General features: G+C 40.9%; 1 protein-coding gene and 1 pseudogene across 5 annotated transcripts in view; both read right to left on the bottom strand.

Moving 5' to 3' along the window:
* Atxn7 (ataxin 7) overlaps window positions 1-15809 on the bottom strand; it is a 139036-nt gene that overhangs the window by 42319 nt on the left and 80908 nt on the right. For all 5 annotated transcript variants that reach the window (XM_029469048.1, XM_029469051.1, XM_029469050.1 and 2 more), the window contains one exon: window positions 10913-11017. In XM_029469048.1, coding sequence (XP_029324908.1) covers window positions 10913-11017 — 105 coding nt within the window. The remainder of the gene's footprint in view (window positions 1-10912; window positions 11018-15809) is intronic.
* Window positions 1278-1776, bottom strand: LOC110309382 (annotated as a pseudogene).

Here is a 15809-nt window from a genome sequence, read left to right as displayed (position 1 = left end):
TAAATCCATCNCCCCCCCCCCCATAGGGTTAGTATTCGGTATGGCTAGTAACAACAGACACAACAAACCTCCATCCTTTTGTAAATCCATCTAGCAGCAGCTAGCATCAATGCAATGACTACTAATTCTGACCCAGAAGCCTTTCTTGAGACTCACACAATGCACTATCACCACACTTACACATATGCCCAAGAGTGGCTTTGTTCAAAGGGTCAAAGGCAAAAAAATAATTCGGAAGCCCATCTCAGGCCGTGCGTGGAAGCTGCAGCATGGCCGTTCTTTAAGAGTGGTGGGGACTGTTGGAAACCTGAGAACAAGCACCTGATACTGCTAAGGAGGCAGCAGAAATGTGCATAACATGAGCACTTTGTAACTCTGTTACTAAACTACCTATTAACAAGACTCCTAGCTCTCAATGAGAAAACAGACACAGGAATATTAAGTTCTTTGACAGTTCAGAGGTTAGGATGGACTCTTATGCAGTTAGAGTAGTCAGGAAAGCAAGGGGAAAAAAAGACTGAATATCATATTTGGGATGATTTCATTTTGCTTATTTACATAAAAATGTAGCACACATTGCTTTTATGACTCAGGGTTTCGCTCTATATTCCAGGCAGCCCTTGAACTCATTATGGATCCCTCCCAGACCTCCAATTTGGAATAACCCTCCTGCTGCTGCCTCCCCTCCCGGGTGTAGGGATTATAAGTGTGTATCACTCCTCCTGGCTGAATTTATGTATTTAACACACTCAACAAAATACCTTTTTTAAAGGTTGCTTAACAATTTCAAGTATAAACAAATTCATGCGCAAGATCACCACTCAGCAGTACATGTTAGTCTACAGCCTAAGTTGGATCTGTGGGACCCACATGGAGAAAACGATCCCTGCAACCTGTTCCTAGGCCTCCGCAGACTGAGGCGCGCACACACCCAACATACACATACACAAAATAAATCGATTAAAATGTGGTCAGTTAAAAAATTCTCTGGGAAGGGAACTTAAGAAGCCTGAGCTGCGTGGAATGTGCGGCAGCATTAAACAGCCGCTTCACTGAGCTGCTCCCTTCCTCTGTGGGAAGCACATTACAGCAACAGGTACACAGAGGAGCACAACAGAACCACAAACAAAGGACCCATTTGCAACTCTGGCAAACTTTCTAAAGCTCACTGTGAATCTTTAATATTAGGAATTTGGACAATTAGATAATTTAGCATAGCAATTATAAGAGGCAATGAAAACTAATTTTACTTTAGTTTTTTGTTTGTATGTTTTCTGCATCACAGAATATTTAATTCACATCAAGCCTCAGACACTGCGATCATATTGGCCTCTTACACTGGTCAGCAGGAAGCTCTTCCACCAATGGCTCCCATGGCTCCCATTGCAACATTTTTCTTCCAGACTTAGTTCATTTTCTGCCTGAAGAATCACCTCTTCTACTTTACCACCCTGAAGCAAGTCTTATAGTTTTCTAACATCTGTTTCCGCTTTGACCGTATCCAGTTTTCTCATTAGTGATCTGTGTTATTTTCTATAGGTTCCATGTTTAGGGACACTCTTTAGAAGATCAAGAACTTTCTATAAGGTATTGTTAGCCTCTCATGTGGAGTGTCACATACAGCCAGTCTACCAGAGTTCTTCAGCATACCTGCCATGACAGGACCCCTCTACATTTTATTTTTAACTCCAAAGGCAGTACATGTCAGGTCTTACATCGTGTATGACTAGGAATGCACTGTTTGTATCTTAACTGAAAAGTTTTATTTATTCTTTGTTGGTGCATGTGTGGAGGGCAGAGAACAACTTCTTCAACTATGGGTTCCAGAATTCAAAATCCTGTGATAAGACTTACAGATAAGATCTTTTTTACTTGAAGAGCTACCTCAAGGGCCTTTAACTTATTTTACCCTTTAAGTTAATATAATAATTACTACCACCACCAGCACCACCACCCAGGTTTCAAATATACAAGATGAAAAATATGTAAAACTATGGAGGTTCTTTTGGGAAAATACAGTAGCACACCCTAATACAGTGCACAGTAAAGAGAAGCTTAAGGAGCCAGTGCTCGATTCCTCTTGGGACATTGAATTGGAGGCTGGAGTAAGCACACGCCCTGGAATGTGGGGGTGGGGGGGGGGTGGGGGTGCTGCACAATATAGAAGCACTGAGCACCTTATCTCCCAATCACGTGATCAGCCCATAGCTTTAGCAGGGTTCTAGAAAGAGCAGTGTGTTTGGTTGGTTGGTTGGTTGGTTGGTTGGTTTGGTTTTTTGAGACAGGGTTTCTCTGTGTAGCCCTGGCTGTCCTCGAACTCAGAAATTTGCCTGCCTCTGCCTCCCGAGCGCTGAGATTAAAGGTGTGTGCCACCATGCCGGGCTAGAGCAGGGGTATTTTAACAGTCAACAAACTGGCCATGTGAGATGACTGTGGGAATTGGGGGTTGCGGGGTTGCAGGGGGTGCAGGGAACACTGCATAGCAAACATCCCAACACTGACTTTTCTCTACAGTGTTCCCTGTAAAATCTTAAAAACAGCCTATCTCATAATAGCTAGTGAATTCTGTATATAGCAGGCAAGTCAAAACTGTCACTGAGTTTTCACTACACACACATACATACTTTTAAAAATTATTAGTTTATCATGGTATCTTTATAACACTAGTTTTTACAAACAGGTTTCTAACCACTTTGACTTCATTATGTTGAATTACAAATATCTATGTGTATGTATTTTGACACAAATGTATTGTGAACAATGTACATGCAAAAATATTGTCAAAATTTTACATTTATGCTATTTTAGTGACCCAAATCAGAACTGTCAAAACAATTCATAAATTGTTAAATCACTACAGCCAAGTCCTACTGAGTAGCCTAGATTGGCTACCATGTAGAAAAATAATGTGTTGAAATACGGACAGTTTCACAGAATGATGGTTCTTTGAAAATACTGCACATAGAAACCAAGCACTGAAAAGCCCAATGCTCACTGTCAGAGAACTGGTTAAAGTAATTACAATGAACTAATAAGAAAAAATAGACAGCTTTTAAAAAAATATAGCAATGGCATTAATACATTAACAGGTTTTTAAAGAGGTAAATTTATAAGAAATCTAAATGGTCATGGATGGAAATACAGGCAAATATTCTTTTGACTGGGGTCTAATAACAACTTAAGAGCTTATCCATCAAGCTGGACCTCTGAAAAGATGGAGGAACTTGGTTCATTAAGACTGCAGTTATGTTACTGGTTAATTTTTTTCTAGCATGTGCATTACTCCCCCAATAATTAATAATAATAATAATAATAATAAATTTTTAGAAAAGCAGTCATATTTTTCCTCCCCTCTGTACTGGATCTGGGAATGGAATCCAAGTATTTCGTTTTCTTAAAGACAGAGTGTCACTACGTATTCCTGGCCAGCCCGGAACCCTCTATGAAGACCAGGTTGACCTCAAACTCAGAGACTGCATGGCCTCTGCCTCCAGAGCGCTGCGATCAGCAATGTCCACCCTCACATCCAGCTGAACCCAAGGCTTAGGAAAAGAAAATCCTGCTACTGATGAGAATGAGAAGTCAGTCCTAGAAAAATATATACATGTTTCTTTATTTTCTGACTTGCATATTTAGATTACTAAGTTTATGACTAAAACAACAACAAAACAGTAACAATAGGAAAATAAACACAAAAGAGCTGAAAAGAATAAAAATCATCTTTCCAAATTTACCATCGGTTTTTCCCTACCTCTACAATCTTTAAAACAATCCCTAAGAGCTGAGTAAAACACATCCAAGGCTTCTCATTCAGGGCAGTGCACTTCGCTAAGATGTGGATGCCCATGCACACACTGAAAGCTTATGGTTACATAAGCTCAGGTCAATCATGCAGCCCCTTATACCAAGTAAGGTCCATGAGTCATTGCTCTCTTCCCCACAAGGCCCCTACCTTGTCCACTAGCAGTCCTTGCTGCCTTCTACTTCCAAAGCAGATTTCAATTCCAAAGACACCCACTGCCCCAGATACCACAAAACCTTATCTCACTGACCTCTTAAACTTAGCCAGTGAAAAAACGACACACTAACTGATTTCTGTAAGCTCCCTGTGTGACTCAAGTCCCACCAAGCAATCAAAACTAGAGCTTGACACTTTTCAACAGTCCTCCAGTAACAACTGATTTCTCCCACATCTTGTAGAATCTAAGGCATCACCTGACGTGATCTCCCTTTTCCAATTTCAATCCAGACTCCCTTTGTTCTTGTGATGGTTTATATATTCTCGGACCAGGGAGTGGCACCACTTAGCGGTGTGGCCTTGTTGGAATAGGTGACCTGTTTGGAGTAGGTATGTCACTGTGGGTGTGGGCTTAAGATCCTCACCCTGGTTGCCTGGAAGTCAGTTTTCCACTAGCAGCCTTTGGATGAAGACATAAAACTCTCAGCTCCTCCCGCACTATGCCTGCCTGGATGCTGCCATGCTCCTACCTTGATGATAATGGACTGAACCTCTGACCCTGTAAGCCAGCCCCAATTAAATGTTGTTTTTTACAAGACTTGCCTTTATGGTGTCTGTTCACAGCAGTAAAATCCTAACTAAGACAGCACTGTTCTGCCTCCTCCGAGACTTTCTGCCAACCTCCCCTCCGGGCCTTATGCACTTGCTGTTTCTGCTGCATGAAACACTTTCCTCCAGATCTCAAATGACTGCATACTTTTTTACTGCTGAGTTGAAATACCAACTCCTTAGATATGCTGTCTTTAAACACTCATTTTGCTGTTTTCATTTTTTTGTCTCTCCATTCTCCCTAAACAGAATACAGACTGCTTGATATCAGAGTTACCATTCTGCTAACAGTACACAGAAATCCCTGGCATTTTAATGGGCATGGGATATTTGAATAATGTCATTGACTATTTAATGTCTTCTAAAGCAAATCCCAATGATACAGATATTAATAAAAGCAGGTATCAATAAGAGGAAAAAAAATCAATCCATTGTATAACTAGAAATTAAGATGTTCCTTTCAAATACCATAAAGAACATCAGTGTAATGGTCTCTACGTATTACATGACTAAGGAAGAGAGGTAAAATGATATTATCTAGAATGAGGACACCCTCTATCTGACGCTACTGACCTTGTCTGTAGTTTTAATCAGCACTATTTGCCTTATGGAAAAGAATAATGGGAACTTATTTTACATGTTATTAAGTTGCAAAGAGTGCAGGTCAAACCATCTTCCTGGACTGACTTCCGGGATCAGTGAGTACAGAAGGAAAGAATGTTCACCCTGACATCATTCCTGCTGAGCTGTGCCTGTTCTGGTGAGGTCCCTGTTCCCAGACTGCACATGTGTGTTTTGCTCTGCAGTTCTATCAGTTTGTTTATTTATTTATGAACAGTAGTAAGACTCTCTGAAGAGCTACAAGATCTCTTCTACTAAAAAAGAGAGCTCAGCTTTGGCTCAGAGTTAAGTCCAAAGGCACAGGAGAAATCCAACTTGCTGGCTCCGCCTCTACTGCGGACTCTGGCTTCCACCTCCCATCAACTGCATCTGTCAATGACCAAAAGTCTCTCTCAAGTAACTGGTTTACAATGCTGATCCAGCTACTCTAAGAAAACATAAAAATTGACCTGAGACAAGACATCTGTCACTAATTCTAATAGTCTAGGACATGTACAATTCATTATGTCTTCTTAGGCTTTCCTTTTAAAGCTATCCATCCGTATTACTTGCAAGAGAAATAGGTGGCTTGGTACATTTTATCTGTGCAAATAAAATTTAATTTTGGACTTTCATCTGTACACTCAGAATAAAACAGAGAGTGAAGCAATCTGTATAAAAATACTTTGGAAATCACCAAGTACTATTAAAAATAATGAGTAATCTGTGAATATTAGATATTTCAATTAATGTCGATCTTAAAAAATATTAGTTATCAGCAAAATATTAAAGTAGAAAATATTCAGGCTATAAACTTCATTGGCAAAAAATTTTCTCGGAGTTAAGATTTTTTTCTTTAGGCAAAAAGTCACCAAAATATTCAAATAAGATAACACACTAGAATACCTTTAAGTCCTTGTTTCCTTAGTCTAAGACAATCAGATTAGAGGGAGTGGTTGTTCTCGATTAAATAGCAAGCCCTCTGCGATGCAAAATAACTCAATACCATGAGAACAATCACAGGTCACAAGCACCTGTCCAATTTTATCAACAATAAAAATGAGGAGCTTATGGGCAGGTGTAGTTCAGCAGGTCTCAGAGTAAACATCATTCTACTGTTACATTAACATCCTTTAAGTCAAATAACTACACAAGAAAGCCAGGAGTGATGTCTCCTGAGTAAATTACCCACCATCTGATGAAAATGACATTTTGTTAAATGTAATTTATGCTGGCACCCACAAAATATAAAGCATCCAATTCATTCAAAACGGAAAGAGCCTTAAGATCACAGCGATGATCAGACTGAGACAGCTAGTTTATGACCAACATTTGTAAACAGAAGGCCTGACGAATGGACTCGCACCCACTCATAATGACTAGTAAGAGCAACTGGTGGACAAGGATACCGGCATGGAATCCAGCTGCAGAGCGACAGAAGAGTCTAGAATTTTGCTTCCAAGTCTGAAATCATCAAAGGAAATAAAATTCAATAGTTTAAGCTGGCGTTTCCCAAAACTTGAAATACTTCACTCCAAACATTATTAACATTAAATAGTAAGGAAAACAAGTGACATTTCCAAACCTCATTTATTTTGTGGTGAAACAAGCTAACACTTGCTATCACCCACCACTTCACTCCCAGTCATCTAGCCTTCTTTTAAACAAGAGGGGCAGGTCTCAGGTTCATAGCCAAAACTGGTATGACCAGCCACAAAGAATTAAATGTTCTTTATCTTACATTGTCATCCTGTACGGTAAACATTATATGCTGTTTCCCTTAGAGTTTTCTTTGTACATGTTTTATACCAATAAAAACTGGTTTAAAGAAACATAGTGAGTGAAATTAAGTCACTAAGTCAAATTTAGTCAGCTAGAGCCTGATTAAATATTGGGAATGAATGGCGTAGTCACAAGTCATTACCATACCCTACCTTAGAGAGTCAAGCTTACCCAAAAGGGTAATGAGTAGATCAGCCTAACCAATCTAAAGAAAAATGCTTCAAGATCTGACATTGGATCAGGGTTTCAATTAATTATAGCCATCATAAATGTGGTGCCTGTCCAGGCTGAATTATTTATTATCTCTCGTCTATTTCTGTTACTTAAGATAACTCCCTTGTCTGTGTAGAAAGGCGCTGGTGGTGTTTCAAGGCCCTCTTCCTAAACAAATAAACAACAAACAGCAGGACACAGAGTAGAGGGACCTATCTAGAGGCTCTGTCTTTGGCAGTCAGTCAATAGGAGGAAGGCACCCAACCCCAGAAGCAGGCTACAGTCATCTCTAACCATACACTATTTCTGCCTGTGGGGATCCCGAGAAAAGATATGTAGTAAGGCACACACTTTATTCAGTAGTATAAGGCCAACAGATCCATCACTAACTCACTAAAAGACTCCCACTTCAAAAGACTAACACTTTGAGCTCTACCCTGAGTCCTCTTTCAGATTTACATTTTCAGCAGCAATTTGACATGATACAAAGACGCTAAAATAGATTTTTAAAAACAGAGCCTCTTTCCCCTTATCAGTGCTAGAGTTAACAACTCTGAGTAGGTGTGCATCAGCCCCTGTGAGCGAGCACCTGTAATAGCCTCAGAGTGGACAGTGTTTGTGCGTTACAACAGAACACTGGCCAACTTGCCAGTCACAACCAGCCAAAGAAGCTTTACCCTGCCAGTGCCTGGGTTCTCACAGGAGTCTAAGGTGGCGAGTGTGAAGCAGGTATTGGGAAGCTCTATCAGAGACCTCCCTGCAGGAGAGGATTTGTTAATCCACTGATGCAAAGTATATTCTTAAAATCTGATGTTCACCATATGAAACATCCTGTGTTTAACACTTAGTAACAAAAACATACACGAGGAAGGCTGGAGTATTTCAATATATTACTTCAAGAAAACATACCTTACTATGCAGTTCCAAGAAAGAAAACAAGTTATAAGAATGCAGTCAGATAGGAAACCTGGGAACGTCACGGGGAGATCGGCCGTCAAGACCACTAGCCATGTGGAAATACTTGCTAGCGGCTGGCTATTTCCTCCAAAGGCTAGGAAAAATCACATGCACACTTCTCAAGGCAACAGGGCTGTTACCTGTTCACCAATTTCCTCAAAACCTATACCACCAATTGTAAGTAAGTTATAAGCAGCCACGGTAGTGTCCTTTCTTGTCCTAACTTTGGTGGTTTTAAATGAACCAATAGGATTTTACAGCAACTGCCTATTTGTTCCTAAAAATCAGTCAGTACCAGCAACACATGAGTTCACAGAAAATTAGTAACACATTTTTATCAAAGATATACTCACTCCATCGGCAGGTATGACTTTTACTAAGACAAGCCCTGACTCCCAAGGCTGAAATCTACAGGAATCCAAACCACCCAACATAGTCCAGGAGCCTTAAGTGCAAGATTCCATAAATGCAAGCAAGAAGAGCCTGAAGATCAAGGAGCACTCATGATAAAGCTGTTTTCCTACAGTCAGGACAAAATCAGACTATGTTAATGACTGCCTTGACCACACAATGATGTCAGAGCAATAGACATTCAGCAGAAACTGTAGTCTGAGATTTGAATTCTGCCCATTCTCCAAGCTAGATCCTTATGCTGAGTGACAATGCAGCAGCAGCCCAGAGCACCCAGCCAGCCAGCCTCATAGGAAAAAGCTGTCCTCGGTGAGTGGTGCTAAACTAGGGTTGCTAAGATCGAAGGATTTAAATGCATGTTCAACTTACAGTAGTTTATCAGGATGCGAACCCACCATAAATTAGCGAGTATCTATATCTATACTGCAGTGAACACACAACAATGTCTACTTGACAAGATTCTGATTTTGAAAATAAATTTTTATCATTACTAACTATGGAAAGGGAATGCTGAAACTGTCTTCCTGGGATTTCATCAAAAAGGAAGATTTCCCAAAATAGTTTTCCTTTCCCAATTTCTGTCACAGAAGAAAAGTAACAGGGCAGGAACAGAGGTGGCTCTCCTCGGCACTGTGCGCAGCTTCCATGCAGGCAAACAGGATGGCAGCCTCCTCCATTTCATCATGCCCCAGGCTGATTTGTCTCCAATTCCATTCCCCTCCCTAAATCTACCAACTCTCTCTCTTATGTTATGGAATCAGAGAGGCCTCTAGGACACTCATCCTGTACAAGGACCCCTCCTGTAATCTGTATATTTCTATCACCACTAGAGGGACCTCAGCCCCACACTCAGGTCTTGATTGTCAGTATACTGGTGGGGACTGACAGAGAAAGTAAACACTAGATTTTAAGATATTTTCTCCACTTCTATTGACAGTCTAAAATGAAGACCCAGAAAAATTAAATCTTTGGATGGTTTCAGTATTAAAATAGTGGTTTTAAAAATACGTATATGTTTCCTTGGTGCTCTGGCTAAGGTTGTCCGACATTGATCCTGCATCCCTAGACTATGAAAGAGGAAATCAAGGTTGTGTGATGTGCTCTCATCACTAGGTCAAGCAGTTTGAGAAGACAACCAAGGGGCCTTTTTGAGGCTAAGAGGTCCTGCAAGAAGCAGCACATTTACGGTTTATTTATGTGACCTTCTAATCTAGTCTATATATCAGTTCCCAGAAGCATCACACTGTATAATATTCTGGTCATAAGTATCTGCAACAAGTGTCTATTAACACACAGTGAAGGCCTGTGAGTCACTCCCAGCCTGCTTTTGTACAGGGCTCGTCCACAAATGGGTACATCAGCTCTAGCTAATGAGAGATGTCTAGCACATTCCAGACAGACTGGATGCTCTTGGCTCTGAGCTCAGTAATGTCACTCTGAAACCAGCCTGGACCAACCAAGCACAGTTGTTTGGTACATAAGCTGTCCAGTTGCCTGTATCTTCTCATCAAAACACTTCCAATTTCAGGGAGTGAAAGGTCACTAAAAATTACCTTCTAGACATTCCAAAATAGGCTTAACAACAGAAAAACGGGACCTATAGATAGAGAGTGAACAATTGTACTCATCAAACACTCGTGTGAAGGCTACTTCTCTACACGGGCTCTCAATTACTCACTGCTGGACAACCAGGGTTCCTCCTTATGGCCTTCTGGTGTCTGGAGCTGGATCAGGGTACACCCTACTGACCTCCTCAGATTTAAGGTGTGCTAAGCGCTACTGGTGGCTTTACACATCCATTCTAATAGTCCCAGTAGTAGCACCAAAGTTGCCACTGCTCCCTGTATTGTGAAGAGCAAACTAAGGGTGGGTCACCTGCTCAAGGGAAAAAAAGAAAAAAGAAAAACCAGTGGTTCTTACAGGTTTAAATTTAAAAATCCAATCTATTCTAAGCTTCAAAGGCCCAAGTTCTAAATACTGCAACTGACTGACTTTCTTTTCCAATGACAGTGCTCTGTATGGTGGCTTATGCCATTAGTCCCAGCACTTGGGAGGCAGAGGCAGGCAGATCACTGTAAGTTCCAGGGCAGGCTGGTCTACAGAATGAGTTCCAGAACAAACAGAGCTACATAGAGAGCCTCTGTCTCAGGAAATCTATAACAATATTGATGTAAAGTTTCAAGAGATAACTTTTTCCTCAGATTTCAGGAAAAACCAAAAATGCAACTCACAAACATAAAATTCAAAAAACATCCAACATCATCCAGCATGATAGTTCTTAGTCCCTTCTATGAATTAAAAGTCTGCATCCTATAGGGAAGGGTGCTGATAAGCCTCCCTGTGCTGTCTCCAGCCTGTTGATTCTTTTGGTGCAGCACTTACCATAGTGAGATTGAAATGCCTGCGGTTTGACAACTTGGTTGCAGTCATTACACACCACCAAGTAGAAATCATCATGTGCTGGGCAGAGACCAAAGATCGGCATATCTGCAAGAAAGAAACACCACCACTCAGTTATCATCGGTCAGGACTGAATGGAAGCATCTGGAGCGGCACTACTTTCATAGAACAGAACACATAGGCACCCCAAGTCTTAGCACGACTGAAGAGAAATCAAACCAGGCTAATGGCTTAATAGAGGGCTGAAATACAGAGCATTCTCAGAACAAGGTATAATAGAGCTATGAACACATTAGCACTATAAAATGATTAAAGGTGAATGAACTCTGCTGTGACTGAGGGACAATCTGCAAGAATGTGAAATGTGGGCCAGGCGGTGGTAGCGCACGCCTTTAATCCCAGCACTTGGGAGGCGGAGGCAGGCAGATTTCTGAGTTCAAGGCCAGCCTGGTCTACAGAGTGAGTTCCAGGACAGCCAGGGCTACACAGAGAAACCCTGTCTCAAAATAAAATAAAATAAAATAAAACCAAAAAATACAAAAATTAAAAATAAAAAAAGAATGTGAAATGCTTAATAATTCACAAAGCTATAGTATTCAATGTTTTTATTTGCTTAAATATGCATTCTGTTCCAGTCTGCTGATCCCAAATTCTATGGAGCAGACAGAAAAGGTACAAAGATATCTCCAAAGAGTGAAATTGGTTTCACCACCATGCCATACAAAGTCAATTATTTCTACTTGTTTTTAGGGTCCAACAACCTTTTATGTACTGGTGCCACCATACTTGAGCATAAATAGAGAAGTTCACACATCAGCTGTGGTTTGATCTTCAGAATAGGGAGGATATTGTTTTGCAATAGAACAGTTAAAGCCAAACTATGTGCACATACAATTTAATTTCCTACAAAATATGCTTAAATGTAAGAGGGTCCAACCAAAGATATATTGTTAATAATAACCTGTGAATCAGCTCAGAGATTATAGATCCTGAATCTAAACTTATAAAATATTTCAAAATTAACAACTTTAAACAAGTCAGATACTACACATAAAGAGTATTTTCAATGAATGGATAGATAGCATTTAACTTAGCAAATATTTTAGCAGATCAAACTAAGGGGAGGCAGAAAAAGAAAGGTATCCGTAGAGGTAGATTGGTGGGAGAATGCTTGCCGAGCCTGAGTAAGGCCCTCAGTTCAATCTCCAGGCCCCATAAAATAAGTAATTAATAAAAAGCAAATGGGGGAATAATTGGCCTCTTCTCTTTCCTACAGATTTATTTTCACATTCCCCACATAATGGTACTGGTTTTTAAAAGGAGAAAATACCAAAGGAGACATCAGAAGATGATATCTAAACTATCAAACTGGCAATCTAATATTTACAAATGGCTAACTTTAGCATCTTCTGGAGAGTGCCTATGATAGTACATTGCACATAAATAGCTATAAATCTGAAATGTATGAAGGACGTGGTGACTCTGGGAAGCAGGCACATCCATGAGGACCTAGCTCTCCGTCCTGTTTCCTCACTGTACTCTTTGACAGCTGCTGACATGGGTCCATTATGTCACCACTTCACCAAAGACACCGAGCCGGAGCAGGGATCAACACTGATGCATACAATGGCTTGATTCTAAGACCAGAAAATGGTTTCTAAACATTCCATCTAGATTCTAAAGTCAAGCATTTGGAATATCAGGGCTAAATATCTTTTGGTTAGACAAACTGAACAGACATTTTAAGAAAGTGCAGCATACTGTGGTTTCCTTGACTGTGCTTACCTAAATGAAAAAAGTAGGAACTAAACAAGGTACTATTCTCTTTAAAAGCATATAATATATATGCTTTAGCCATGCCCAGCAGCACAAGCAATCCAAACACTTGGGAGGCTGAAGCAGGAGAATGAGTTTATGGCAAGATGTCTCAAAAATCAAAATCAAACACAGCTAGCTATACATACATTCAGATCCTTCTAGAGGCTAAGAAAATGAATAAACAGAGCAGCCTGTCCAAACTGTATGATGCTCTGAGAACAACACCCAGTAAAGATAATGACAGCAACAATGACAATAACGAAGGAAAGACAGAAAATATATAGATCCTTGAAAGTAACAGTGACTGGTACACACACAGACATTTATGGAGAATGCAATGCCTCCTTATAAACCTGGTTTCCTTCACCATTCTGTACCAGCAACATGAAGAGGGAGGTTATTCTGTAAGAGATCTCTATGTCCGTTAAAATTTCACTGTCCCCATGTGACCCTTTAATATAGTTCCTATGTAGTTACCTCCAACATAAAATTAATTTTTTGTTGCTACTTCATAAGTAATTTTACTACTGCTGCAAATCTTAATGTAAATACTGAATATCTGATATGTGACCCCTGGCAGGGTCATATCTCACAGCTTGAGATTCTATATCTACCACCCCTACTACATGCTACTCTCTAGCACATACATCTCACACAAAACATTCAGGCTCAAGAGAAACTTACTGTTGACCAAGCCCTATATTTTGCTTCCAACAACCTTCCCCACTCTGCGGATACTTCAATGGCTGAAATCTTAAAAAGTATAGGTAGGATCTCAGTCCTAGCATGAATGAAGACCTAGGTTCAACAGTCAGTTTGGCAAAAACAATGGCAACAAAACCAACAGGAACTATCTCCAGATTCTCCCACCTAGGCCACCTGTAGATCCCTGGTCCATTCTAAGACCTCTTGTCAGGGCCCTCCAAAGCCAACGGTGCAGGGCTACCATCACCCTTCCTATGGACTGTGGAAGAATTCTCCTAAGTAGCTACCGGAACACCCCTCTAAAACCTTCCACTGGGTCACTGTGGCCATTTCAAATTCTATGGGAACTTCTCAGATGGCATTTATACATAAAGTCTGAGCCCTTACCCTTATAACAGCCCCCAATGTGTGCTGACACTTCCTCTAGTCCTAACTCGCCCCACCATCCCTAACCCCTCTGCTTAGTTCCCTCTGTTTAAGGCACACTCATGTCCTTTTTTACCTACAGACCTAGAAATCTTTTTCCAAGCCTAGTGTTGCATTTGCTACATATGAAAAGCCTGGAATATCTCACACACTAGGCATCAGCTTAACTGGCATCTCAATCGACTCCTCTTTGGAATTCTCTACTTCATCGCCGGTATCTTCAGCAAGGTGGCTAAGCGAATGGGCTGCTATCACTCTGAATCTTGGTTTTCTAAAAACAGATGTGACTGTAGGCAATTTCTGTGACTTCCTTTAAGTTCTTCACTTGTCATAAACTGACAACCACTGTGTCTCTCACACTGAATATCCATAAGATGGATACATAAATAGAGTAAATACAGGCAAGATTAGAAGGAAACCTGGCCCTTGAAGTGCTCACTCTGTGTTTTCCCAGTGTGTGGTATAGAAGTCCCGTACCACTGCTGTAGTGGACAGGAAGTAAGGCACGAGCTAGTACATGACAGAACCAAGATTTGAAATAAGGCCTGCTACACTCACGCTTCCAGTTCTCTTCCACAACCAACCCGTCTCCCCTAAGCTTTTCGTACTGCCAGGGACACCCAGACAGTTCTGAGAGCCAGAGTTTCTCCCCTCCCCTGCCTCCAGATCTAACAATCTATAAAGCAACTGCACCATACCCTTACTGGAAAACACACTCAGGTGTCTCAGTGCGTCTAGCTCAGCATTCAGGCTAGAGTCAGCCCATTTGGTGAGATGGATTCGGAACTCCACCAATTTTCCTGATTTTCCCACAATCCTACCTTTGGATCAGAATGGCTCCCCCTTCTCTTTCGTTCAAAGCTTTCTGTCAGAATTCGATTTGTGCCATTTACATCTCCCACACATCCTTCACACAGTCATTAAGATGGAAAATGAAAACATTGTAAATAAGCTCTTCTACAACCCTGTCTGACAAAGGACTTGCTTTGCCTGCCCAGACTCAAGAACGACCTCTCAGTATGTTCTGTGAATTGGCTGCCATTTGTAATCTTTCTGTCCTTGGTTTGAGACTCTTGTTATCTGGCTTGTTAGGCCTTAGCTCCTGGATCTCGCTGTCATGGTACCCTGACACTAGCTGTCCCCTTTCCTTTGCTTTGCTTCACTCCCAGAAGACTTGGCTAGAGCAATGTTCCTGTTATAAGGTCCCTGAGCACTCACTAGCCTGGCCCTACAGTTCCAATACCACTTCAACATGTAACTGTTCACCTAACTGTAAGTCTTAATCTTCTCCCAGAATACATAATTTGGCTGTTTTTCTTCTGTCCTAGTGACTTGTTTAGCAACAGCTCTAACTACTTTAACAATCAGAATGCTAGCCATTCTCAGTGATGCCATCTCACGCTGGAAGGTTACATTAAAAAAAAAAAAAATGTTATTTAGTACCTGCTATTTTGGTATAAGATTCAGTAAGAAAAATGTTCAAGTTTGGTAAACCATTTTTGAACACACAATTCTATACCTAAATGCAGTTTCTTATTTTCAAATCTGTACACTGGGAAATCCTCTTTGGTGGTGAATCCAGTACAGTAAGACCTAGTGCAGATTTGCAGTCAAGAGCACTTGGGTTAACATTTCTACTGTTTCTCTACTGACTAAATAACTGCACAGTTAAAGCATTTAACCTCTGCAAACCTTTATATCACAGCTAGGCTAAGGCAGGAGGATCACAAGTTTGAAATCAACCTGAGCAACACAGTGAGAACCCCCATATTAGAAATCTCACTATGGGGCTGGTGAGATGGCTCAGTGGTTAAGAGCACCCGACTGCTCTTCTGAAGGTCCAGAGTTCAAATCCCAGCAACCACATGGTGGCTCACAACCATCCGCAATGAGATCTGGCGCCCTCTTCTGGAGTGTCTGAAGACAGCTA

Source organism: Mus caroli, chromosome 14, assembly GCF_900094665.2.
Source record: "Mus caroli chromosome 14, CAROLI_EIJ_v1.1, whole genome shotgun sequence".
Taxonomy (NCBI): Eukaryota; Metazoa; Chordata; class Mammalia; order Rodentia; family Muridae; genus Mus; species Mus caroli.
Note: the sequence above shows the minus strand (reverse complement) of the source record. Positions and strands in the feature narration are given on the sequence as shown.